The sequence below is a fragment of the Ornithorhynchus anatinus genome, chromosome 9 (assembly GCF_004115215.2).
Source record: "Ornithorhynchus anatinus isolate Pmale09 chromosome 9, mOrnAna1.pri.v4, whole genome shotgun sequence".
Taxonomy (NCBI): Eukaryota; Metazoa; Chordata; class Mammalia; order Monotremata; family Ornithorhynchidae; genus Ornithorhynchus; species Ornithorhynchus anatinus.
In genome coordinates this window covers 16770060-16797931 of record NC_041736.1, presented here as the reverse complement: position 1 = coordinate 16797931, position 27872 = coordinate 16770060, and the positions used below count along the sequence as shown (strand labels likewise).

The 27872-nt window shown below is 41.1% G+C and overlaps 1 protein-coding gene and 1 long non-coding RNA gene across 4 annotated transcripts; one reads left to right on the top strand and one right to left on the bottom strand.

Annotated features, from left to right (window-relative positions):
* Window positions 1-4201: 4201 nt before the first annotated feature.
* On the bottom strand, window positions 4202-19629 carry LOC100083870 (cytochrome b reductase 1). Of its 3 annotated transcripts, XM_039913154.1 has the most exons (5): window positions 15969-16162; window positions 13539-13719; window positions 7714-7922; window positions 4763-4917; window positions 4202-4561 (listed from the first exon to the last, which is right to left on the bottom strand). In XM_039913154.1, the coding sequence occupies exons 2-5, from the start codon at window positions 13579-13581 to the stop codon at window positions 4264-4266; spliced, it is 705 nt and encodes a 234-aa protein (XP_039769088.1). In that variant the 5' UTR covers window positions 13582-13719; window positions 15969-16162; the 3' UTR covers window positions 4202-4263. The 3 variants fall into 3 exon arrangements, with proteins under 3 accessions (XP_039769088.1, XP_028927801.1, XP_001514430.2); XM_029071968.2 differs by lacking the exons at window positions 13539-13719; window positions 15969-16162 and adding an exon at window positions 19370-19629; XM_001514380.4 differs by lacking the exon at window positions 13539-13719 and having other exon boundaries at window positions 15969-16200.
* Window positions 19630-19854: 225 nt separating this feature from the next.
* On the top strand, window positions 19855-22715 carry LOC114814245. The gene is made up of 3 exons (XR_003762005.2): window positions 19855-19976; window positions 20320-20427; window positions 21139-22715. It is a non-coding gene; the product is annotated as an uncharacterized LOC114814245 (long non-coding RNA).
* Window positions 22716-27872: the final 5157 nt, after the last annotated feature.

The following is a 27872-nucleotide window of genomic DNA, read 5'->3' as shown; positions in this document are numbered from 1 at the left end:
CAGAAAAAATATTTTTTTCCATGTTTTTAAAAATACGATATGTGAAAAATAAAAGCTAAAATAAATGCTGAAAACCTTTGAAATTTAAATTTAACTTTTGCCTCTGCACCCTTAAAAAATAAAATCTGGAAAATTACCCCTGGATTGTTTAAACCCATTTTTCCATTCTTAATTTTTTTTTTTTACTCAGTGTGGTCTCTGAAGTAGGAGAGCGCAGACTCCCCAAATCAGCTCTGAACACACCCTTCTATGTTGACATTTCCAGATCAGCAGGGTGAAGGGCTTAAAAAAGAATGACATATACTTTCTCTCATTTTTTACTTCATAAACCCAAAACTACTTGTCAGTGGTTATTCAACCATGTGATTGCTTTCTTTGTCATGTTTGCATGGTATGATACTGTTCTAAACATTATAGCCTCATGGAACCACACAAGTAGAAAAAAGGCCTCCGGAAGGTTCTCAAATATTTAAGAGATAAGAAGTTGGAACTTGGCCACATTTAAGAACATTAATGTAAAAGTGTTAATATGAATTTAAATTTCTTAACAGATCTATTCTAAGCAATGTCTCTTCCAGCATTTGTCTCTGAAGCTGGTGTTCAAATAAGGTTTTCTTTTCCAGAAACAGATTATGGGGTGAGCCCAGCCAGGCCAGCTCTCCAGGTGATATAAGCTATAATTACTTGGGGTGCTGTCCATCATTTTTTTGGAATTGATACGAAACTTTCTCCTCCCCCATTCTTTGAAGCCGATTTTATAATGGGAGTGAGAAGGGAAGAAATAGACTTAGACTTTTGAAAAACAGAGGTGCAATTATTAGTACAAAAGCCAATTTTAAATTTTTTTTAAAAAGTCAATTTAAAATTTTTAAATCTGAAATAAGAAGATTTGCTAGATATATTTCACTATGGATTGTTTTTACAGTGTTGGATACGAAAGGAAAGAAAATAATGCAATGTCACCTTTCAAAATTATCCTTATGAGTTGATAACAAAAGAGATTTTTTTTTAAATCACCAAGCTGAGCATGAGACTCACCTCAGAAAGTCATTTACTTATTTTTAAAGACAAATTGTTAATTTTTCTCTATCAACACTTAGTTGGTTTTTATAAAAAGAAATGGTCATTCCCTTTCCTAAGAGGCCCATATTCTAGTTATCCACTACCATTTACACCCTTTGTGGCACACTGGACCTATTAGATTTAGAGAGATTTTAGGTTTGCAAAGTGGAAAGAAGGGATTGCTGTATGTGAACGTGTTGGATACAAGCATATGCAATTCTATATATCCATTACACACATACACACACAATTATATGTAAAAAGCTATCCCACCTCCCAGGTATACCATCACAAAGCCTGGTGATTGGCTGAGAGGTCTATATCACAGAAGGACAGGAGCAGGGCCAAATGTTACAGAAAAGGGTGAGAAGGTAGCCAGGGAGGCAGGAGATCTGGGAGGTATGAGAATAGCTGAGGGAAGAGTAGAGCAACAGAACCAGACTTTACGGAGAGAAATGGCACAGTGGGGGATTTTGGGGTAGGGAACTGATGTGAACTTATGTGAGATCAGGAGTATGGCCAGGGACATACAAAGGTGGGAGTAAGGGCAGGAAACCAGGGTTCAGACTAGGTATTTACGCTTGTACAAAATTTACAAGCTGATTTGTGACTTGCCAATCAATTGCTCCAATTCAATATCAACCATTAATTGAACTCCTTGGCATGAATTTCCCTGGTCATCAAATGAAGTTTCAGAGACAGTACACACTGTCTTATTCTCTTTTGAGGATGCTGCAAACAGTGAGAAATAGGGTTGGTGAAGTGAAGAATTAAATTGCACATTTCAGTGCCACTTTTGGCTATCTGTTCCTGAGCAACTTTTCTGTGCTTTAAGGCTTTAAAGAAAAATGAGAGAAAGAATAGACTGAATCTGATATGTGGTTTCTGGTCCAGATTACATACTAAGGAATGAATTTACTGAATTTGCTCAAGCCAAGGACTCTAGTTAAGCCAAAAGCCACTCTGAGCATGTGCGGGACAATAGTCCTCTCCTATTTCCAGGGAGATGTCAATCTATTGAATTTTCTCTGTACTCTGAATCCCATTTTCATCCCAAAATACCCTTTTTAAATCACATACCATAGTTATAACATTAAAGCACAAAAACAAGATGCCTATATGACCATGTGTTAGGGCTTACCACAATTTGAAATTTCAACTTTAAACATAACCAGCGTGCTCTGACTTTCCTTGACTCTCCCCAGGCTTTTCCTAAATCTATTTATAATACTAATAATTATTATAAGGATGGTGCTTGTTAAGTGTAAGCAATGTGTCAAGCACTGTATTAAGCACAGGGATAGATACAAGATTATCAGGTTGGACACAATCCCTGTATTACATGGGGCTCACGGGCTGAGAAGGATTTAATCCCTATTTTGTAGATGAGGTAACAGGTACAAAGACTGGATAAGTGACTTGCTCAAGGTCACACAGCAGACAAATGGCAGAGCCAGGATTAGAACCCAAATCTTCTCTGACTTCAGGCCTGTGATCTTTCCACTGGGGCACGCTATTTCTAAAACCCAGGGATAAATATAACTCTAGAGACTGAATTAAGACCTGGCCCTTAAACACCTCTCTTCCTCCCTTGCAGGTGCCGAGTCTTTAGAGCTAAAACAAAGAAAATTTAAAAAAACACAAAACAGTCCCACAAATAAACTATGGAAGTTTGACAGTCATGGAATGTCAAGGCCCAGCCTCTCTTCTGGCACCAAATTCCTTGGAATATTTTAAGTTCTGAGAAGGTTCAGACAGACCAGTCAAGGAGTGGAGACTGCAGAGTAGATCCTGATGATGGAGTAATGGGGTAATCCTGATTAATGGATACTTGGGAATGGGCTCAGTCTTGGAAGTGACCTCTGGCCAGCAATACTCTCTTTTTGGTACAGATTGCAGGCTTTGAGTTTTCAAAGAAAAGATTGAACAACTCATGATTTCAATGTGATTTTACTCACATTTCTGAACTTCTTTATGGTTCAGATAAGTTTGTAGGTCCTGGTCATATATAGGATCTTCCACAAAGCACAGGCCTGAGAGTCAGAAGGATCTGGGTTCCAATCCTGGTTCTGTCACCTGTCTGTGTCAAGACCTTGGCCAAGTCACTTCAATTCTCTGTGCCTGTTACTTCATCTGGAAATTGGATATTAAGACTGTGAACCTTGCTTGGGGCATGGACTGCATCCAACCTGATTAGCTTGTAGCTACTCCAGCGCTTAGTACAGCACATAGTAAGCGCTTAACAAAAACCATAAGAAGGTACTACTTGATTAATTGTTTTAATCGGGGTTATTAATCTATATGCTATTGGTTGATTTTCAGATTAAAGCCTTCATGCTGTAGGTGAGAGAATTGAGTTGCTCTTTGTTGAATTTTAGTTAAAACTTCATCCAGGCTTCACTGGACATTGTTGCGACAGTTTCAGGACGGTTGCTCTCTACTTGGCTAAACTTTCCATTTAAAAAGCCAGACGGTACTTCCTAGTATTCATTGGGTTCGCATCTTAATTTTAGTGAGAATCCTCTCTATTTGATGGGCTGGGATTAATGGTGCCAGAGTTTGGCAGGGGTCAGAGTTTCGGTATTTCTTCCAAAAAATATTTAAATCCTAGTCTGAGATGGGCTTGCAGATAGAAGCCCTGGAGCAGCATGGGAGTGGAGAAAGTAATGAAACTTCAGCTTTTCAAACCTCAACTACCCACCCATCCACCTACTCACTCCTTTCAAGCCTTCCAAGAAGAGATTGCTCAGACCCAGGGAGAGGTGCCAGAATAAACCTGTAAAATTAAGTGCTGCTGATAGGTCTACTGCTTCCAAGTTCATACTTGGCCCCTGAAGGGAGGACCTATCAGGCACTACTGGTCTACAGGTTTCCACTACAAACAGTAGAAACCCCAAACCCCGACTCTGCAGACACCAGCCATAAGATTGTCCTCCCTGCCCCTCCCTCCCCCCTGCCAGGCATTTAGCCAGAAGCGGAGCCAGGCAACAGAAGTATTGCCAAGTAAACCACCACCCAGTGGTATCTGGAAGAAAATGTCAGTTGAAATAGGCCAACAAAGAGTAACCTTCTGTGGTCTACCCTGAAAATAGAAGGTCTCTACATATATCTTGATGATTTAATACAGAACAGAAAGAGCTGACCTGGAGCAGTAGCTTTTATTGACAGGACCATATGACTCCGGCTATTCAATACTATTCTCTACATGGTAGACCTCTGTCCAGCCTCATCAAGATTGAGATTTCGTTTTCTTGCGGCTACTTCGCTGTTGAACTCCACATCAGTCTTGTCTGTATTGCTGCAGTCTGTTACCATAGAGCATTCTGCACCCTCTGGTGTGCTTCCATTTGGATGAAGAAGTTTCAAACTTGGTTCTTTAGGACGTTGCCATTGGGGTCTGGTGACTATCCAAAAAATGAGAGCGCCAAAGACCAGAATCAGAATGCCAAGGACATTGGCAAAAATACCTTCTGGTGGGGATGTACTATAAGTATTTTTCCTAAAATGAAGAAAAAGGAAATGATGACAAATAGCACGATGCACGATGTAGATCGACATGTTAAATACACAGCCTGAAAACCAAAAAACAAAAACTTGCATTTGGACAGTTTCCCCTAAAATTACACAATCTTAAGAACAAATATTTTTCATCAAAACCAAAAGGTGAAATGGGAAAAAAAAAATGCTTCAATGTACTTACAATGAAAAGATCAGTTTCTCTGTCAATCCCATAAGTGCCGTTGCAATCACTGTTCCGAAGATGAGAAGACCGGAATAAATGTGAAATGGCATGAGAAGTGCTCGAAGAGAAGGAGGAGCAAATGGAAGTAGAAATACAAATAGACCTACAAGGAGCTAAACACAAGACATAGGAGCAGTTAAATTTCTCTTTTATTTCTTTGGTTCAAAACTCCAGGCTGATTATCGTATTAACAAACTCTGGCTGCACATGATTTGAATGGTATTTGGTGATGAAACCAGCCACATAACCATACACCACTTACAAGCTCAGCATACCACAGATTTTATATTTTGCATCATTCCTTAAGGACAATAAGCGATACAAAAAGAGTTGCGGCATGATTAAAAGCAATTTCAACAGGGCATCGTTTTAATAGCCCACTATTTTCCAACACTGCATCACTTATCTGCTGTGTGAACTTGGGCAAGTCACTTAACTGCTCTGTGTTTCAGTTACCTCATCTATAAAATGGGGATTAAAACTGTGAGCCCCATGTGGGATATGAACTGTGTCCAAACTGATTACCTTGTATTTACCGTACCGCCTGACATGGAGTAAGCACTTAACAAATACCATTAAAAAAAGGGGCCAGAAAAGGTTCACTGCTGTATATTCATTGGTCAAGTTTGTAAGAGATTCTCTCTCAATGACACACACTCACGATATAAATCGCAATACCAGCTGTGTTGTCTTTGAACCACAAGACTACCTCTACTGCTTTATGGCAAACCAAAAAGGAGCATGTGTAGTTAGGAAGTTCAGAACCAACATTTTAAGTAGAATCTCAAATACACAGTTCACTAGATAAAAATCAGCTAGCATATGGGAATAAGGAAATGGTTCCCAGGTTTGGGACGATTGAGATATCATAATTGAAAAACAGTAACCATCGAGTGTGGCAGACGATAACTAACATGCATACAATCAGGAAAAGTTATTGTACAAAGATCTTTTCAGCCATACTGCTTGGATGGATAAGAATTCACTCTCAGAAGCATCATCTTCAAATAGGAAAATAGCTATATATGTATACGTGCTACTTATCCATATTATTATTAAATTACAGGTTTTTCATGGGGCCAAATAGTTCTAATTCAGTTAGTCTTTCTTCCAATGCACTATTTTATAGCAACCCGTTTTGTTGCTTTCTTGTTGACTCTCTCCAGTTCCTCCAAATGCTTCTTAAAATATTGGACTTAACTTTGTAAATAATTTGGTATTGCACCTAACTATAAAAACAAAATGAACTTAAACATAGTTTTGTGCCTGATAGTATAATGTAAACTATTCCAGCCTGCCCCGCTTCCTCCTTAAAAGGAAGGGAGGAGAGGGAATTTGGTTATTTTAGTAAAGAATGCTTAATTTCACTGACATTCATTGCCCTGTGGAATGTGAAAAAAATTGTTTAGAAGTGATTATCTTCTCCTTTCAGAAAAGGAAGAATTCTTTCAGTTGATTTCTTCCTTCTTTCAGCATATTTGGATCACCCTGAAGAGCAGATGAAGAGCAGTTTGGCTACCCTAAATATAGATTTCAGAAACAAAAAAGGGTGCTGGAAGCCAAAAATCTTCCCTGGCACATTCCTTTTGTGCCCGGTTCTAGGCCAATGAAGAGAATGAACAGGAACACAAAAGGAAAATATATTTAAATCCTTCTTAAATTTACGTGTTACGTACTTCTAGGAAAAGAGGAGTCCATTTTTATTGAATAGGAATAAAAAGAAATCGCTAGGAAAGAAACTCTTGCATGCCAATGTGATATAAATATTATGGATTTAATGAGAGAGCCTGTATATATTTGCTATGGTGCCCAGAATGGTCCAATGTATATTTTCAGGAACTCAGGTGACTTTATGGGATGTGTGAAGTTGAGTTCTTAGCATATCTTGCCATTCTCTATGAGGGACTAATAGCATTCTCACCACAAGAAGGGAAAATGGCAACTGGATGGTGCCACCTGGGAGACTTCATTCAACATGGATGGTACCATTTAACATAGGAAGGTAGTTTTCTCACCTACAGTGTTCAATGGAATTCTTAGATCCATATTTAAATTTCCTACAGCTTCTCTTGCCCTTGAGGAAATAACATATAACAGAATCAAATGTAACATGGGGATTCCTTGTTTAACCCTCTTAAAAAATTCCATGAACATTTTGCATTTGGCATTTGCATTTGGTAAAAGAGCACTTAATGAAGACTATGCACCCACAATAATTAATATTAAGTGCATTCATCCATTCCCCAAATTAAAAAAATTAACAAAAACATGAATATATTAAAAAACAGTGATGATCATAATGTAGTTATATGATCAGATACCAAAGTAAACCTGCACCAATAATGTACAATTTTGAATTAACGTTTATGTGTGCATATGTAATACTTTTCTAAATATTATCTTTCACAGCCTCTAGACTGTAAACTCCTGTGAGCTGAGATCATGAAATGGTATTTGGTCTGTATTGTGGTCCCCCAAACACTTACTACAGTGCTCTGCCCACAGCAAGCACCCAATAAATACTATTGACTGATCGATCAATCTTATTTATCAAAAATGCACCCTGAATTAAAAGCTAGACTGCTATCATTAGGTATGCTAAATAGATCTATCACCTGATGCTAATTTAAAATGGGCTTAATCACTCGATTTGAGTCAGTCAAAATACTTCAAAAGCTGTACGAAAGGAAGCTAAGCCAAGGTAAATTTTACAGCACTATATCAAATGCTATAGGAAATACTAGCATTAAAAGAGCAATAAAAGAAGAGCATAGTAATGGGGACTAGCTATATAGGCAATAGGGGGTTCCAATATAATTTTACAATACAGAATCACAACAGGTTTGTGGCATCCAAATCGCCTCTTTGGCATTTTATATTACGTTTGTAAATAAGGTGAGGATACTGACCTGTGAGACATAAAGTATTACAGCAGTCAGCCCAATCCAGCTGTGCAGACTGTACATGTTAGGAATGTTCTTGGCGTTATGGAAATCAAAAACTGCTACCAGAGAAATAACTGCAAGAATCATAGCTATGGTATTTAACCCAGCATGGATGAGTTTCATCAGGAGTTTGCTGCATTTCCAGGTCCAGGGTAGTCTGTATACAATGATAGCTGGGAAAAGAGATAAAAGACAGAATGTATTTAAAGATCAGTAGGAAGTCAACGGTCTGCTTTCAGTCACCACACACATTTCCACCAATACACTTACACAACTATTGAAAAATTGGGCTGTTTAGAGAATTTGTTGAATAAAAATTGATTTCAATATCACCACAATAATATCTAGCATTAACATGAGCTTATCAAGCAATATTTAAATGAAAAACAAGTTTCTCTTCACCACTATATTTTAGAGTTTGACACTTAAAAATAGAAAGAACCATAGAGTTGGGAAGAAACTGGAGAGAATAGCTAGTCCATTGGTTTACCCAGTATAGAACTGGACCAATAGTCACCTTAGCTGTCTGCAGTCTAACAGGCACAACTTTCCCAGTATTTGAAATGCTACGATGGTAATTTGCCAGCTCCTACATGGCTTCTGATTCGACCTGCCCTACTGCTGTGAGGCAGGGCCCAGCCCCTGGGGACCTGAGGGTGAGGAAAGTGTCTCTTCTGTGGACCCAGGTACTAGGTGGGAGGAGTCGCCAGTGAGGCCATATCACTGTCATATGGGAATTGACGCTCCTCAGGCCTGTGGAAAACTTTTGCCTCAGAGCTCTGAGGGCAGTTGGACTGCAAGTTTGGAAATATGCATTGGGAGTTTTCAGCCTAATGCTTGGGACTATGAGTTGTACAAGTACGCTGAATCTTAAACCCCACTCTCACCCCCATCCTCCCTGCTCCCACCTATGCCAATGTCAGAGTGCTGTATCCTGATGAGGAAATTGCCCCAAGGTTCATGTAACATTTGTTCCACTACTGGATGAGGGAGAATTCGCCACTTTTTTTTTCCCCAGGGGCATAAAAAGACTTCCTTTTACTGTACCCAAGTGGCGATTTTATACACATTCTGAAATGAATTAAGTTATATCCCTGAATATACAAACCCTTCCTCTCCGCATTGCCAGCTTATGCCATTGGACTTGAAACAGAAAAAGAGAGCTGTGGCATTTAGACCTGTGCTTCAGGTAGGACAAAAACACGATTGTAAACACTGTTCATAGTAAGAGAAAAACACACCAGACACGTCAGTACAGATCCATCCCCAGAAGCAGCATGTAGGAGATGAGGAGCATAAAGTTATTTAGAAATGAAACAGCTGACATTTAGAATTGGAGAAAAGTTTGACAACAAAAACGTTTGGTACAGAAAAGACCACAAACACTTGAGCCAAAGAATAGATTGTGCTGTTAACCCATAAAAATACTTAAATTTTTCTGTAAAGCAACAAAATATTGAAAATCTTAACCCATGTCCCTGTTCAGACAGAGTAGGTGGGGCCTAGCCAAGCCAAAGGGAAAATGTCCATAAATTTTATGTTATTTCTTAGATTTCTGAAATTTGTAGAAGTAAAGAAATGGTATAATGCCTCTCACTATAAGTCATCATTGAAGAGTTAGAAGCTTTCAGTCAGATTGGCCCATAAAATGACATTTTCCCAGAGGATTTACTCTTTGGGGAGTCTTGTGTAATTGCTCAAACCTGAAAAGCAGTGTTGTCTGCTCTACCAGTGAAAGCCCAGAAAAAAAATATTCAGTGAGCATGCTTCCATGAAAAACTACTCATGAATGACAAATTACCTTAAGACCCAATTCATGAGACTTTTTTCCCCCTTGGATCTATGGTTTGCCAAAAGTTACAGAATTTTCACAAAGAGAACTCTGTGTGCAATGTGGAATGTGTGTGTTTCCTCACATGCTGTGCAATGATGCTGAGTAAGCATGGCACAAAATAGACCAGGTTTATTGTCAAGATGCTATACCTTCACTGTTTAGCAGCTTGACAAACTAAGGTTCACAATTTTTTTTAAAGTATGCATTCCCTACAGTCAGTACAAGGGCGTCACAAGAAAGGGAAATTTCAGTTGTCCAAAACAAGTCAAACCACATGTCTCAGACTAAAAGCTATTCCAAGAAAATTGTAAAAATTGCCTGGAGAGCTGAATTTGAGTATTTTTCATTTTTTTGGCTTTGAATTTCTTGGAAGCTGTGTTTGCTGGCCAGTGAACAGAAAGTGGTGATATAAATACTGAAGTTAGGAGAAATGGTACATAACAGCCACTTGTTCTGTAATTAAAACAAGAGTCAGAATAAAAAATTATTTTCAGAGAAAAGTTAAAATGTGGATACTAGTAAATGTTTCTTTTAAAGTCTTTTCTTTAAAAATGAAAACTTTTCCTTTAAAGTTAAAAAAGTAGGTAATTGTACAGTATATTAGCATGAAGAGCTGAAAAATAGCTAGAATACCTGTGCCAATCATTTTGACAGTGCAATTTTCTAGGGAAAAATAATGAGCTACAGCTGAATATTCAAAGCGTGGTCCATTTACTGTCCAGGATATAAATTTCTACTCTGGCCTTCACTTATACATCTCTCACCCATCACCCCAAAATTCAGTATACCAATGTCCTCCAAAATCATGGAAACGCTTTAGAAAATTGCCATGTTTCAATTCTTTCCAAATGTAGCCAATCACAAGAACTGCCAACAATAGGTTTAAGTAAGGATTAGAAAGATTCGTGGTTTATTAGAGGGCAGAATGTCAGGGATGACCAAAGGTATGTCCTTAATCATGAGGAAACTATCAAACTTATTCTTCCAAATCACCTTTGGAGCCACTTAACAAACAATATTGGGTTGGTTGGAGCATCAGTATGATGCTGTGAGACCATTATGTCCTTTTTTATGTGCTTTTCAGAACGTAGTACAGTGCTCTACACACATTAAGCACTCAATAAATACCACTGATTGACTGACTGGTTGGGAGGAAACTTGCTTCTGCAGGAATCAGGAGACACATTATGTCAGTCTTATAAATCAAACTTCCAAATCTTTGAATTAATTCTCTTAACCAGTAGGAAACTGGAACATGACAGTAGGTCCACATGGCATGTACATTTTGTTTCAGTAATAAGATGAGGATCTTTAAAGTAGTTAAAAATAACTCTAAGTTCCTCCAGGACATCTTTAGTTCGATGTCCCGCTGACACCTCAAACTTAACATGTTTAAACAGAACTCCTTATCTTTCCACTCAAACCCTGTCCTCCCTGTAACTTTCTTTTCACTGTTGACAGCACCACTATCCTCCCTGTCTCACAAGCCCATAACCTTGGCATTATCCTTCAACTGTATTAAAATCATAAGAAAAAAAAGTATTGGGAACCCTAATTTTTAAATAGTTTTGATTGAATTTTGAAATTGATAGCCTATATCACTTATTAATCAATCAATCAATTATATTTATAGAGAATTTACTATGTGCAGAGCACTGTTCTAAGTGCTTGGAAGAGTACAATATAACAGAGTTGGTAAACACATTCTCTGCCCACAATGAGCTTACAGTCTAGAGAAGTTTACCTCATTCCCCTACCCACAGCAGTTTTCCAGAGCCCACCAGTCTGCTTCCCATGGGTATAACAACTATGTGTGATGGGAGACAAGGAACTGGATGGTCCTGAATAAATACCACTGATTGATTACAAGGCAAAACCATTAGAATCTGGAAGGCAGCAACAAGCAGCAAACAAAGCAGAAAATCTAGAATAAGTGCTCCACTCCCACAATTTAAATACCTTTAATCAGTTCAAAAATATAGTTGCATCTCATTTAGGGAAATGAATAAAACATTGACATGAAAACTCCCAAATGTGTGGGATAACACAAGGCATACAAGACAAGACCTCCCCAAGGAGAAATGAGGAAGATGTGCCTGACTAATTGAGTTAGATGTATACACAATAATGAGTTAATTAAAAGTTTACTTTTGACATGATTCTCTTCCATCTCTTGACCTACAGCCATAGAAGTTTACATGGCAAGGAGGAATTTCCTGATTTCTCAATTATGGCTGAGGCCTCTCTGTGGACCTTTTTTTCACGTTCAAAGGTTTTTCATATTTTTTGTAGCCATATCAGTTTCTTGAGGACAATTCATTTTTATCTTTTTAGAGTCTCTTCACACAAATTCCTTCCAAAGTTCATTTTGCATAACAGGTTATATATTTCTTGAATAGCTGCATTTTCTAATTTCTTTAGGTCTCAGAATATCTCTCTCCCATCTCAATTTGTAGTAAAGTATTTGCTGATTTGGTACAGTCCTCTTCCACATGGGACTCACAGTCTAAGGGGGAGAGGGAACAGATACCGAATCCCCATTTTACAGATGAGGAAACTGAGGCACAGTGAAGTTAAGGGACTTGCCCAAGGTCACAAAGCAGGCAAGTGCCGGTCAGGATTAGAACCCAAGTCCTCTGACTTCCAGGCCCATGCTCTTTCCTCTAGGCCATGCTGCTCCTTAAGTTTTTACATTTGCAGCTTTGTATCGTTTTGTTTTTCCCACTTAGCTCTCATTGCTTTGCACTACTGGTTTTCTGCTGGTCTTAATAGGTATCATCATTTTCTCTTCTGAACTATTTATAATGTATTTTGGAATTAAACAACTCTTTCCAACCACCACTTTACCATTTAATTCTCAGCGCCCCAAATCCTGCATAGTATAATATTTCTAGTTTCCCTGAAGTGCACACCTCTGCAGAATCAACTTGGGTTAAATTATAACAACAGTCTCGTGCCCCTCTTGAACCTTCCCTTTACCTTCTGATAGGCACAGTGAACTCTGAGGTAGGTCAAACATTAATAATAAAATACTAGTCAAAAGGCTAGGAGACAGAGTAGGTAAGGTGATGAAAAGGCCAGACTGAGGGTCGGGGTTGTGGAATCAAGTTTCACACATTCCAGTCCAGTGAGTTTTGGAAATCTCTTTCATTAGTGTAGTTAGTTTGGGATATATCTGGCCACAATATCCCTTGGCATTTACTCCCAAGAATCAGTGCAGCTCAAGCCTATTTTCCTTTGCTCTGCCCACAGCAGGGACGAGTAATAGGAAGCCCTTTGTTGGGTAGGGCTTGTCTCTATTTGTTGCCGAACTGTACTTTCCAAGCGCTTAGTACAGTGCTCTGCACACAGTAAGCGCTCAATAAATGTGACAGAATGAATGAACAGGAAGACACCATCCTCTGAATGATAGGTCCAAATGGTTTTCAAAAACTGAACCCTGCCCTTATCACCTTCTGGAACCTACAGATGCAAATTGTACACTGACCTTCCACTCCCAAACTACCAAGACAATGTTTTGGAGGTAGCCCCAATAGGATAAATATTGTGTCTGATCTGATTATCTTAGCTCCACTTAAGCACCTGACACAGTATATGGCAGACAGTCAATACCAGAACTAAATACCACATTCATATTGTTTTAGAATTGACTTAATTTAATTTACACATTACACCTAACTTCACCCCAGCATTTTAAATGATCTAGGAATCCCCACTGTACCTAGGGTGGTTTACTGACTTTGAGACGAGTACGGTACTACTGACAGCATGTGGGCTGCTGTGAATTCAACACTGGAGCTGGACTTGTCAAGAATGAACAAGCACATCTATGTCTTTTATACTATGCTGGTTTCCGGAGCCAAAGAAAAGCTACCTAAATTGTGCTATGAATTTGCATAATTTTGAATCCAGAGCCCCTTCCAGGAGTCAGTGTTTAGCAGCAGCCCCATTTTACCTTTGTGAAAATTGTGGCTCTTAAGTTTTGCCCTCAATCTCATGATGCACTGCTTGAAATCTGAACTTCCATTTCTGTGTAATACAAAATGCTAGCCAATCCTGATGTGTTTTCTTCCACTCTCCATATCCAAATTTACTTGTCAGCTACAATACACGCTCAGTCTGGTAGCAGCAGACACCTACGACAACAGAATCCTGAATGAATACTGTACAAATTTATAAAGTAAATAGAAGTCTAATGGTAGTATTCAATTCAGAGATGACTCATACCAGTGTTGCTGGACTTTGCGGCAACCTCAGTGAGTTGTTTTGTTTTTTTACAAGAGGATGTATTTTCTATCCCTGTACAGGAATAAGTCAATAACAAATAATGATAACACATAATTTTAGTATTTGTTAAGCACTTACTATGTGTCAGGCACTGTACTAACACATAGTAAATGCTTAACAAATACTAAAATTATGGTATCTCTAGGGTAGATACAAGACAATCAGGTCTGACAAGGGGCTCACAATAGACTGTGAACCCCATGTATTGAATCCCCATTTTGCAGATGAGGTATTCATTTAATTGTATTTACTGAGCACTTACTTTGTGCAGAGCACTGTACTAAGCGCTTGCGAGATTACAATACAACAATAGACACATTCCCTGCCCACTAATGAGCTTATACTCTAGAGGTTATTAATCTCCATTTTGCATTTGAGGAAACTGGGGCACAGAAAAGTGAAGTGACTTGCCCAAGGTCACAGCAGACAAGTGGCAGAGCTGGGATTAGAACCCAGGACCTCTGACGTTATGGGCAGGGAATGTGCTTGTTCATTATTATACTGTACTCTCCCAAGTGCTTAGTACAGTGCTCTGCACATAGTAAGCATTCAATACATACAATCGAATTAATGAATAAATGACTACCAAGCCTGTGCTTTTTCCATTAGGCCAAGCTGCTGAATAATGTTTCCAAGAGGTAAAAGCAGAATCCGTAGATCAACAAGATTATTCGAAAATGTCCCCCTCCGTTGCCTGGGAACTACTAGTTCCTGAACATGTTGTTTTTGTAACTTTATGACTTGCGGCTTTATCCGTGTGTGCTTCCGACATTCTTTGTAAATCGAGTCGCTGTTCAACCTTCTGCTTTTGCCTCTTCTTGGGCAGGAGTTACGAATCTGGCATTACGTGTATCAGAGGCCCACATTTTATTTTCCTTCCAGCCACGGATACAAATGATATGCAAGGCTAGCTAGGAACTGGTGACTATTCATGCCAGAAAGCACCACCAAAGAAAATAATCTGCTTCCTCTAGTGTCTGAAAGACCCAGTTTCGGGACTTCCAGAATTTGGAAGCAAGCAAAACCAGTGCAGGTCCAGTTCTCGGGGCTTGGCACATAGTAAATGCTTAACAAATGCCATCATTTTTATTCTCAGAAATCACTGCTAACAAAAAACCTCCAGGCTGCCAGGGGCTTTTTGGACCACATGTGGACATAGCCTAATAGGAAGCTCCGAAAGCTTCCCCACAAACAAGTTGGGGCTGGAAAGAAACAATTACAAGTCGAGGCGATGGAGTATCACCCTTGCTATTTGTCTTCACAGTTCCATTCTGTCATTCAATAGTATTTATTGAGCGCTTACTATGTGCAGAGCACTGTACTGAGCGCTTGGAATGAACAATTCGGCAACAGATAGAGACAATCCCTGAGGGGCACCGACCGGTGCGGGATGCCTTCTTCTTCCTCATTCATTCAATAGTATTTATTGAGTGCTTACTAGGTGCAGTGCACTGTACTAAGCGCTTGGAATGGAATAGTATTTATTGAGCACTTACTAGGTGCACAGCACTGAACTAAGTGCTTGGAATGGCATAGTATTTATTGAGCGCTTACTAGGTGCAGGCACTGCACTAAGCGCTTGGAATGGAATAGTACTGATTGAGCGCTTACTCTGTGCAGAGCACTGTACTTTCCAAGCCGACTTGTACATTCCAAGCGCTTAGTACAGTGCTCTGCACCTAGTAAGCGCTCAATAAATACTACTGAATGAATACTAAGCGCTTGCAATGGAATAGTATTTATTGAGCGCTTACTAGGTGCAGAACACTGTACTAAGCGTTTGGCATGGAACTGCATTTACTGAGCGCTTACTATGTGCCGAGCACTGTACTAAGCGCTTGGAATGGACAATTGGGCAACAGATGCCTGCCCAATGGCGGGCTCACAGCCTAATCGGGGGAGACGGACAAAAACAAGACAACTTAATCGCGATTAATAGGATCAAGGGGATGGACACCTCATTAACAAAATAACCTCCTCCGAAAGTAAAGGCTCCCTGCCCACCCAAACTTGAGCGACGCCCCCATGGCCCGGTCCTGCCCGGCGCCCCGAGGTTGCCGCTGCCAACCGTGCCCAGCTGGCACCGCCCGGGCCTTACCGATGCCCTGCAGGAAGACGAAGCCGCCGACGATGAGGACCGGGTGCCAGTTGAACTCGGCCGAGCCGCCGTCCCAGCCGAGCCCGTCCCGGTAGCGCAGGGCCCAGACGACGGTGAGCACCGCGGCCAGGAAGCCCACCAGCAATGCCGACACCAGCAGACCCAAGAAGGCCCGGGACCCCTCCATGGCCATCGGGCACCGGTGCCCGGCCCGCGGGGCGGCTTCGGGAATGGGGGCCGGGGGCGGAGCCACGACCGGGAGGCGGGGCTTCATATCATCATCACCACCGTGGGGTGTGCCAAGCGCCTACTATGTGCCAGGCACTGTACTAAGAATGGTGATGAGGAGGATGGCATTTGTTAGGCGCTGGTCTAAGCGCTGGGGAGGATGCAAGGTCATCAGGTTGTCTGTCCCACCTGGGGCTCACAGTCTTATTGCCCATTTGGGCGTTTGCCAAGCGCTTACTATAATAATAATAATAATGTTGGTATTTGTTAAGCGCTTACTATGTGCAGAGCACTGTTCTAAGCGCTGGGGGAGACACAGGGGAATCAGGCTGTCCCACGTGGGGCTCACAGTCTTCATCCCCATTTTACAGATGAGGGAACCGAGGCACAGAGAAGTTAAGTGACTTGCCCACAGTCACACAGCTGACAAGTGGCAGAGCTGGGATTCGAACTCGTGACCTCTGACTCCAAAGCCCACGCTCTTTCCACTGAGCCACGCTGCTTCTCTATGTGCCAAGCACTGTACTAAGGGCTGGGGGGCGGCGGATACAAGGTCATCAGGTTGTCCCACGTGGGGCTCACAGTTTTATTGCCCATTTTGGGCGTTTGTTAAGCGCTTACTATGTGCCAATAATAATAATGTTCGTATTTGTTAAGCGCTTACTATGTGTCAAGCAGTGTTCCAAGCGAGGGGGGATACAAGGTCATCAGGTTGTCCCACGTGGGGCTCACAGTCTTATTGCCCATTTTGGGCATTTGTTAAGTGCTTACTATGTACCAATTATAATAATGTTGGTATTTGTTAAGCACTTACTATATGCAAAGCACTGTTCTAAGCGCCGAGGGAATACAAGGTGATCAGGTTGTCCCAAGTGGAGCTCACAGTCTTCATCCCCATTTTACAGACGAGGGAACTGAGGCCCAGAGAAGTGAAGCGATTTGCCCGAAGTCACACAGCTGACAAGCGGCAGAGCTGGAATTTGAACCCATGACCCTTGACCCCCCCCCAGCTGTACTAAGAGCTGGGGTGGCAGCATGGCTCAGTGGAAGGAGCACAGGCTGAGTCGGAGGTCATGAATGCAAATTCCTACTCTGCTGCTTGTCAGCTGTGTGACTTTGGGCAAGTCGCTTCACTTCTCTGGGCCTCAGCTACCTCACCTGTAAAAGGGGCATGAAGACTGTGAGCCCCAAGTGGGACAACCTGATCACCTTGTATCCTCCCCGGTGCTTAGAACACTGCTTTGCACATAGTAATAATAATAATAATGATAATAATGGTATTTGTTAAGTGCTTGCTATGGGCAAAGCACTGTTCTAAGTGCTGGGGGAGATACAAGAGAAACAGGTTGTCCCACGTGGGGCTCAGTCTTAATCTTTATTTTGCAGATGAGGTAAATGAGACACAAAGAAGTTAAGTGACTTGCCCAGAGTCACACAGCTAACAAGTGGCAGAGCTGGGATTAGTGTCCCCGACCTGACTCCCAAGCCCTTGCTCTTTCCACTGAGCTACACTGCTTGGAATTGTACTTTCTAAGTGCTTAGTACAGTGCTCTGCACACAGTAAGCACTCAATAAATACGAATGAATGAATTGGCCTCTGCAGAATTATCTAATCCAAGTGGATTTTGTCCTCTTCGGAGCCCACATTATGGAGGCAGGTACCCATGGTCTTGTCTGGAAAGCCATGGGGAACCAGGCAACAGAATTGATTTCAGCGACCATTTGAGGGGAAGAAGGCGTTGCTTTTCCTTGAAGCTTATCAGAGATCTCAGGAAAGGGAGGCTTTCCTGTTCTCCTACTCTATTCGGCTGTTAGCCAAAAGGGACTGGACCTGGGGGGTAGGAATCCTGCTGATTTTTTCCTCTTCTTTCTTCCCGGCTGATGCAGACTTTAAAAATAAGATCTGCATAGAGCAAAGGTGCAGTGAGTGACTCCCAAAAGTTTTTTTTGGTATTTGTTAAGCATTTACTAGGTGCCAGGCCCTGTACTAAGCGCTGAGGTAGATGCAAAGTTGGACACAGTCCATCTCCCACATTCACATTCTTAATCCTCATTTTACAGATAACTGAGGAACAGAGAAGTGAAGTGACTTCCCCAAGGTCACACAGCAGACGAGTGGCAGAACCGGCATTAGAACCCAGGTTGTTTTGAGGACTAGGCCCATGCTCTATCCATTAGACCATACTTCTTCTCCTGCTTCCTGCAATTATTTCCTTTGGGCAGGAAGAAGATGCTCTTCCTTAATTTGTTCACTCTTTGAACCCTCAAAAGAAGAGTTCTTTGCTAGAAAATTCCAGATCTCTGCTCTCCCCTCTTACAATCTCCTAGCCATCGCTCATCCCTTGCACTCAGCTCCTCAATACTCAATCCTTACCAACTTTCAGTGCTGAGTATAATAATGTTGGTATTTGTTAAGTGCTTACTATATGCTGAGCACTGTTCTAAGCACTGGGGTAAATACAAGGTAATCAGGTTGTTCCATGTGAGGCTCACAGTCTTAATCCCATTTTACAGATGAGGTAACTGAGGCACCGAGAAGTTAAGTGACTTGTTTAATAGTGGCCGGCACATAGTAAGTGCTTAACAAATACAATAAAAAAAGAAAGCAAGGTAAGCAGTCACTTCAGGATGGCATATAGCATGCAGCCTCCTGACCCACTTAAGGTGGCCCTTTGTGCATGCAAACAGAGTCCCTGCCATCCCCTCTGATGTTCTATGAGTGTGGTGGCCATTTTTGTTTTATCAGTGATCCTCCCCCCTCATTCCTCCTACTGTCCCCTGAAATAAAAACAAATCACAAATCTTTTTTCATTTAATATTAGACAGAGGTGGGTTAAATGGCGTGGAGTGGCTGGTGAAGGAAAGGGGCAATGGAGGCAGAAGGGCAGGTAGGAGACAGGAGGTGGTTAGAGGAGCAGGAGCACGAGGAGCTGGAGCCCAACTTCAGCAGTGTGAGCACCAGGACCCACTGGCCCCAGATCCTCGAGGAAGCTGTTGCTGCCACCCTCCTCACACCGACTCTGGGTATCAGGGAATACTTTTGGAAACAGCACATGGCTGAGGGGATCCAGGGCTGCACTCCTAGAGAGACTTAGTGGTTGGAGCTGGGGGCTCACCTAAGGGAGCGGTGGGAGAGAGGAAATTGGTGAGCATGAACTACACTGCCAACTTACGACTCTCGGAGTTGAGGAGACAGCAGGTGCAGAGGGGAGCCGGGGAAGGGCTTGCAGAGGCTGAGCTGAAAGATCTAGTGCCACAGGAAGTGGGGTTGCTCAGTTGTGCTGAGGAGGGAAGTGGGAGACTTGGGCCCTGCTCCATTTAGATGACCGAGTGGCATTTCTGGGAGTGGACTGTCAGTGCCCTCTTCCCCCCAGGCCTGCAGCTTGACAACTAGAGGGCGAGGCAGGGGCCGGGCCAGGAAGCGAGTCACAATATGTTTGTGCCTAGACACTGCCCTCACCATGCCTACCCCTGCCCCCCATCTTCCTGGGCCCAGCAAATGCTCAAGTGCTGCCCAGGACCCAAGCAAGTGGCCCAGATTAACTCAGGGGTCCCAGAGTGTGGGCATCACAATGACATCATAGAGACTGTGTTGTATGGTGTCAATCGATCACATGATGGGAGCAGCCCCCTGCCTCCTGGTCTGTGTGACCCTGAAACCACTGCTGCTTCCCAATAACACGAATCCCCAAAGATCCACAACTCAGGGTCCCAAAGTTCACCTGGGGACACTGCTCTCCACAACAAATTGCCATCATTACCTGAGATGCTTTTGAAAAGGTTGTACATATTACTTTAAAATAGACCATGGATTGTGAAGACTTTTTGTTTTGACTTTTAAAGGAATGAGAAACTTGGTCATTAAAACCTGAAGAATGTAGATGGTGTTGTGTTGCTTTTCCATGCCCCGAGTGTTACATTTTAAAAATAAGGCTTCCTTCTCCAGAAAGATCACTTTTTACTCAAAGAAGTCAAAATGTTTACAAAGTGTTTTAATTCAGGGTTTCTCATGAGCTTTTTATCCAGTTCCAAAGTGACTGTTTGAAATTAAACCCCCAAACTGATCTTCAAAATATCCTCCTGAGACAGGCTTATGATAAATATTACTGTTGCTGTTTTCCAGATGGAGGCTCAAAGGCAGTCATCCAAAGAGTCAGAGGCACTGTGGGAAGGTGTTCTGACCTTCTGATGTGTGGCTTTGTGCTCAGTCAACATTTGTCAGCCCTTGCAGGTAAGGTCTTAAGTTAGAGCAAAACTCAAGGTAGCAAATTTGCATTGTTATACTGAGAACCATAACAATGATGGTATTTATTTATTCTGTGCCAAGCACTGTGCTGACACCGAGGTAGATCCGAAATAAGATTAGACACAGCCCCTGTCCCACATGGAATTTAAAATGTAATTGGGAGGGAGAACCTATATTTTACTTCATTTTGCAGCTGAATAATTCTCCTCAAAATGTGTTTTCTTCTTGTGAAGCACTAGAGCAAACATGCTAGCAAATGAAATATAAGTAGAGTATAGTCTGGCTTGTGAAGACTGAATAAGAACCCCTTAAACAATCCTATTGACTAGAGTAACCAAGAGGAAATCTTTCTTCTATGTGTTCCTGTGAAACAATGGGTGTGGAGGGAATCTAAAGAAAAAGGCCAGCCAAGTGACTCTGGTTGCCGCAGTATAACATTGGGAAGGAGAACATACATCTAATTAAGAGTGATTAGGGAAAGCTTATTAGGTTTTCACATAAACCAAATATATAAGCGTTCTCTGAGCACCTTGGATGTCAAAGCATTACAGTGTATATTAAGCATTATATATGTGCTGTCCAAGAACTGTTTCTGTTTTACAGAAGTTTTATTTGCATGTTTCATCTTTGGTATGTTTGGCTTTGTTAATAAATGATATAATTATATTTCTCTCTGGCACCATTGTGTTTTTAAAGGTTGTCTCTTGGAAGACTCTCAGAGACATGGTTACCAAAATACATCCATCAGAAAGGAATCACAGGAATAAACAGTGAGGTAAGCTTGAGAAATCGTGGATGGGAAGTTTGAAGGAGAGGGTCAAATTACAGGGCGTTTGGCATCATTTCTCCTGTTTTTACCAACTAGAGCTAAGAGAAAGCACAATTCCAGACTAAACTTTCTATTCTGAATGGCCTGATTTGCTTAAGTCATTTAGGCTACTGCTCTGAATTTAAGACTTGAGGACCAAATACATATTTTTAATCACTTTTTAGAGATTTCATGGAAGATTATTTACCTCCATGACCAGGCACATTCTTTGGACATACGCAGTTCAGAAGCCACCCTGATATAACAGGAATTTAAACACTGTTTTAAGTACATTAGCTATGCCTCTTAAATCTAACTACGCAATGTCTTTTATCTTCCTAATCCAGTGGTACTGGAAAACAATGAGTGTCTCAACTTTCTCAAGAGCATACTAGCTTTCTCAACAATCTTTTTCCTTGGATTGTCCTTTTTTCTCACCTTTCAATTTTAATCTTTTCTTTAATTCTTGCCTAAGAGGTTTTATAAGTGGTTTTCCTCCTAGCCCTACCTACTAACAGGGGGAAAAAAACCAACCACCTTCCATTAGCTTTTCTAAAGCTTTATAAAGAGCACAAATTATTCATTTTACTTTTCTCACTCTTTTCTACCCTTTACAATTTTCCACGGTCTGTGAATATTTATAAATCAGACATTCACCTGTGCTATTTACAGTTGCATCTTTAGTGAAGGTTTAGAATGCTTATTTTGGGCCATTACAAATATTCCTAAATTTACCCAGGAGGACCAAAGCTGCAGGCTCCTTAAACCCATTTATGCATTTGTCTTACCACTAGACACATACCTTTGCTACTGTGCTACATCTGAGATTCAAATAGAAAATATGTTCATGAAAAATATTAGTGAGAGAATATTATTTTCTACATTAACACACCCAATTGGAAAAATATCAATTATTCTTTGGAGGCCAAGAACTTGTCCCTTTAATTCTTTCAAGCAAGAAACTTTCTTGGTCCAAGACTATACTAAAATCATGGGTTTGATAGCTATGGCCCTTCAACCCCTAGCTCCCCAATTTTGTAAGATGTTAGTGTAGTTGGTCTGAAGAAGAACAAACGACTGAGCATAAATAACGACTGAGCATAAATATCTGCTGAGCTCATACTTGGAAACATGCCAAATCCAGCAGCTGCCTAGTGGGGAAATGGTCAACTCTGAAGATACTTGAAGAGAAAAGATTATTGTAAAATAGTCATTTCATAACAGGGCTTTTTTTTTTTTTTACCAGTTAAGTAACCACAGTTAAAAATAATCAGGAGTTTGAGTCACATCTTAAGACTTTAGAATTGGGCACATTTCTTTTTTAGAGTTGTGGACTAGTTAGCTTTGTATTGTCAATTCTCTCCCTTTCTTAACACCAGCACTGAGACCCAAATGGTTTCTCAAAAGGTAGTAATGCTCACTGGTTGGGCTTGTATTGATCGGCAAAGAGTTATGGAATTATTCCTTGTGGGCAGGGAACGTGTCTGCCGACTCCGTTGTATTACACTCTCCCAAGTGCTTACTACAGTGCTCTGCACATGGTAAGGGCTCAAAAAATACAATTGATTGATTGTCTGACTTACTGTTTGCTCCTTCTTTGTCTACTCTCTCCCCGCTACCCTAATCTTATGACTCTTTATAATTGCTCTGTGTTCCTTATCTCCCTATTTTCATTTTCATCAGTTCTTTTCTTAGGTCCCACTCTTCCTATGACCTCCTTTCCCACCCCCCACTCATCCCTCACCATTCTCAACCTCCCTCCAAGGACTATTGAAAAGAGTGTGAGAGGACCCTCCTCTACCCAATCTCTGGATCTGAAATGGGACCCAGGCTTTTCCTGGGTACCCTAAAGCCCTGGGTTTTAAGGAATAGGAATGTCAAAAAATGCCTTCCTCCTCCCTGCCTCAGTGCAGGACAGAAAAGGGGAATACGAGCCATTTCTGAGCTTGGTTGCGGTTCAAGAGAATCCACAGTTGGAAATGTGACTCAGGCTTCTTCTCTCTTGCCTGAAGCCCCTTCTCCCAGATGATGAGACAGTGCCTTAGGGCTAAGGGTTAAAGAGGATATACTTGGGACCCATTTCCAGTGCTCAAGGAGGTTAAAAAAGTCCTTTCCAGGACACTGTGAATGCTTCTTTCCATTGAGTTATGGCAATATATGCACAATGTCACCACCCAGGGACATGGTGAACCCAATCAAGTACCCTTAGAATCTGATATGGAACGAGAACCGTTGAGTTGTGGTAATGAATGCACAATGTCAAGACCGAGGGACATGGTGAACCCAATCAAGTACCCTTAGAATCTGATATGGAACGAGAACAGTAAATCTGTGCCTCACTGTACTAATCCACAAAGAACTCATATGATTTAGAATTGAAAAAAGCTCTTAGAATTCCGCTGTCTTAATTGGTACTAACATGGTTGCCTTATTATAACAGAGAGTCTACTAATATTTGCCAAAGTTCAACAGGGAGGGTGAAATAACTATAGATTGAGATTATGTAGGTGAAGCAGGCTTGGGTGTAGGTTCGTATCCTCCTACTTGGTCTGAAACTACTGGATGGTTAGTTTCTGCCAGTCAATCAATAGTATTTTCTGAGCACCTGTGTACAAAGCACTGTTCTAGCATTTGGGAGAGCACAGTAGAGATAAAGAAACAATATCTACCTTCAAGGAGAAAATACACAAAATATATTATAGAGAAGAATTGAAGGATGTATAGGTGAAGAATAAATTCTTACATAGTGAACATGAAAACTGATCTAAGCAGAATTGCTATGAAGAGCAGTGATTACATAGATGCTGAGATGGTAGGTGGGACTTGCCTACGGGGTGCTGGCTGATTTTCATGCCTCCTTTATCCCACCCCATGGACTCTGGAGAGCACCCTAAGGGCACCCACTGTAGTAGAAGAGAAGCAGCCTGGCTCAATGGAAAGAGCCCGGGCTTGGGAGTCAGAGATCATGGGTTCTAATCTCGGCTCCGCTACTTGTCAGCTGTGTGACCTTGGGCAATTCACTTCACTTCTCTGTGCCTCAGTTCCCTCATCTGTAAAATGGGAAAGACTGTGAGCCTTACGTGGGACAACCTGATTACCTTGTATCTTCTCCAGTGCTTAGAACAGTGCTTGGCACATAGTAAGCGCTTAACAAATACCAACACTACTAGTGAACTTTAGGGTAGGACTGGAAGTGGGGGCTGGAAAACCTGAAATTCTCTCTGCCAATCAAGTTGGCCTCTTGTCAGTAGGCTTCTTGGGACAAATTCAAGAGCAGGATTTTGATGCACATGTCTCCAAAACTTTGGTCTCAACTCTTAAGGCAATATCTACTTAACGTTAGGTTTAGGTTTAAAATTTATCCCATACAGTTTTGGAGTGAAAAATAATTTTCTGTGGAAAAATTCCATTGCAAAAATAAATTTCATTGCAAAAATAAATGTGCTCACATGAAGGCACATTCATTTTCTGGAGTGTTAAAGGGGAAGTTGTAATCCCTGCCACTTTTTAAACTTCACCTGATACTGGAGGGTAAGTGAAAAAAATGCAAAACATTGGGTATTTCAGTGAAAAGAATAGCAGAGGACAGTATTAGAATGGGAGTTGGCTTTGGTTGCACTTCCCACTGGGCCCTATTACTCATGTGCCCCTGTGCCAAGTCATTATAAATGAGGGGCAACAGGGCCCTAGTCCCTGGGTGACACCTTCTTGGAATCTGATGGGGAAGAGGCTAACCTAGCACCCAGGCTGGGTAGACTCAGGATGGAAGTCAATTAGCCTCTCTTCAAATATTCAAAGACCAAGTCTCCAGAACAGATGCTTTATGGTTCCAAATTAGAAGGATTTGGGGAAAAAAAAAACAATTTTAGAGATTGCTTTCCATTGCCATTACATGGGCAATTTTGGGAAAAGAAGTAGACTAGTTCAATTAATGGTTCATTATGCTAATGATTATTGTTAAGTCTCCCCTTTTCAAGGCTTTTATAATATTTTAAGTATAAGTACATAAGGTGCTAGGATTAATTCAGTATGTTAACTAACTATTGGAAAATGCTATTAACTACAAAATGCAAATAAAATGGTAGGAAAGGCTGTTGGCTGTTGCAATTGCAGACATTTAACAAACACCAAGATTAGGAATCAGACTTAAAAGTGTTCCTGAACATGTTCTTAGGATAACTTTAAGAGGCAAGTTGGATAATGTTTCTAGAGGAAGGGGGTGGTCCACAGTGTCAAAGGCAGCTGAGATATAGAGGAGGATTAGGATTGGTTTAGTACGGAGGAGGTCACTGGTGACCTTAAAGGGGGCAGTTTCCTTGGAGTGAAGGGGGCAGAAGCCAGATTGCTTAAGTTGTAAACTCATTAGGGCAGGCCAAAGTCGAATTTTGTGTTTTGGAAATGCATTAAATGCCTTTGAGTCAGAATTACTATCTGATATAGCCCCCAGTAACATATGTAAAATGTGTTATGCCTTTCAGAAAGTCCTAGATTAGGTATTGTAAATGTATATTGTGTGGAGAATGTTTTTTCAATGTTCAAAATGGAAGGTACAAAATTAGAGAAGCAGCGTAGCCTAGTGGATAGAGCACAGGCCTGGAAGTCAGAAGGACCTGGGTTCTAACCCTGATTCAGCCACTTGTCTGCTGTGTGACCTTGGGCAAGTCACTTAACTTCTCTGTGCCTCATTTCCCTCATCTGCAAAATGGGGATTAAGACTGTGAGTCTCATGTGGGACATGGACAGAGTCCAACCTTATTAACTTGTATATGCCCCAGCACTTAGTACACTGCCAGGCACATAGTAAGTGCTTAACAGATACCAGTAAAAAAACATTAAAATTCAAAATTGAGACATTAGTTTTGTGGCCCTCCTGAATAAAAAGGCAAAATGCTTTCTTGAAAACAAAAGTGGTTTTCCCAAAAGGGCCATATTTGGGATTTTCCCCACCTATTTTGGGGTTTTGCTCTGTGTTCTAAACTACATTATTAATCAGTTCCTTTTCAACTAAAAAAAGTCAACAAAAGTACCTACTATTATTTGGGTTTTGGAATTTGCAACTTCTATCCCCACAATTTTCCCATCTCTATAGACACCATCATCCTTCCCATATCACAAGTCCACAACTGTGGCATTTTCCTTAACTTATCTCTCTTCAACCTGCATATTCAGTCAGTCACTAAATCTTGTTGACTGTACCTCCACAACATTTCCTGGATTCCCTCCTTCCTCTCCACTACCACTTGTTATAGTGCTTGTCATATCCCATCTAGTAATGCATCAGCCATCTCGCTGACCTTCCTACCTCCAGTCTCTCCCCTTTCCAGTTCATACTTCACTCTACTTGGAAAAATTGTTCTGGATATGTCTCCCCGCACCTTAAGTGCCTCAAGTGGTTGTCCACCTCCACACCAAGCAGAAACTCCTCACCATCAGGTTCAAGGTATTCAATCAGCTCCTTCCCCCTTACTTATCATTGCTCCTCTCTCACTACAACCCACTCACACACTTCACTCCTCTAATACCAACCTATGTATTGTCCCACTCTCACCTCACCTGCTGTGTCAACCCCTTGTTCCCTCCTGCTACATATCCAACAGACCAACACTCTCCCCATCTTAAACGTCCTACTGAAATTATAGCTTATATACTGAAATGAATTATATACTGAAATGAAGCCTTCCTGAACTGGGATTTCACTGCCCCCACCCTATTTTTCCTCCCTACTGCCTCTCCCATGCACTTCGTCCTGTCCCCTAAGAACTTATTCTCCCTAATCTCAACTCCCACAGAATTTATGTATATATCCTTATACTCAACTGCTTCCCCTAATTGATTTATTTCCCTTAATTCCCCTATTAGACTGTAAACTCCTTGAGAGCAGGGATTGTTCCTACACGCAATTACATACTCTCACACACACTTAATTCAGTGCTCTGCACAAAAGTACTCAACAAATACCACCGACTGATTGCTTGTCCTGCTTTTCCCTCTTTTGCTCCTTCAGGCTATGGCACCCTTGATTCTTAACTGTAAATCTCTATGACTGCATTAGGTATGGCTGCCATCAAGATGAATCTGGACTGACAGAGAAAAATAGATATTTAAATATAAATGCCTAAATGCTAGAATCCCATACTAACATTCATACACTAGAATAAGCTATGATTTTTTGAGTTATTTCCTTCTTTTCTATTTTTGCCTGTTCTGAATTCATTTTAAAGTTAAAGCTGACAAATGTGCTGACCATGTGGATGGCGTGCCACAAGATTTCTCTGAAACAAGAACCACATGAAAATCTTTCCTTTCTTCTCCTAGTTTGTGTTACTTTTTATCTGCGCTATATTGAATAATACAAAGTGTCTTCAGTGAGTTCTAAAGGCCTGATTTGTTACAACCAAGAAGTGTCATGATCTAAATAAACTGTCAGAATGCTCAGTCTTTTTAACTTTCAGTCAAGTTCTTGGTTAGTAATTAACTTTCCTTAGTCTTTCACAGATTCTTCCACATCCAAAACTACAGATGCCAGATGTCAATCACTGGAATCAGTAAGAGGTACTGCTTTCAAAGGACATTTAACAAAATGAGGGAAGATGGGATGACACACTCACTAAGTGTAAGCGCT

What these genes read in the sequence shown, in the direction of transcription:
- LOC100083870 (XM_001514380.4), bottom strand. Translation starts at nt 16,161, where the DNA reads ATGGCCATGGAGGGGTCCCGGGCCTTCTTGGGTCTGCTGGTGTCGGCA. An exon ending in TAATACTTTATGTCTCACAG is followed by an intron (nt 4,918 to 7,713) that starts GTCAGTATCCTC and finishes TCTTGTGTTTAG; the next exon opens with CTCCTTGTAGGTCTATTTGT. An exon ending in GAGAAACTGATCTTTTCATT is followed by an intron (nt 4,562 to 4,762) that starts GTAAGTACATTG and finishes TCTTCATTTTAG; the next exon opens with GAAAAATACTTATAGTACAT.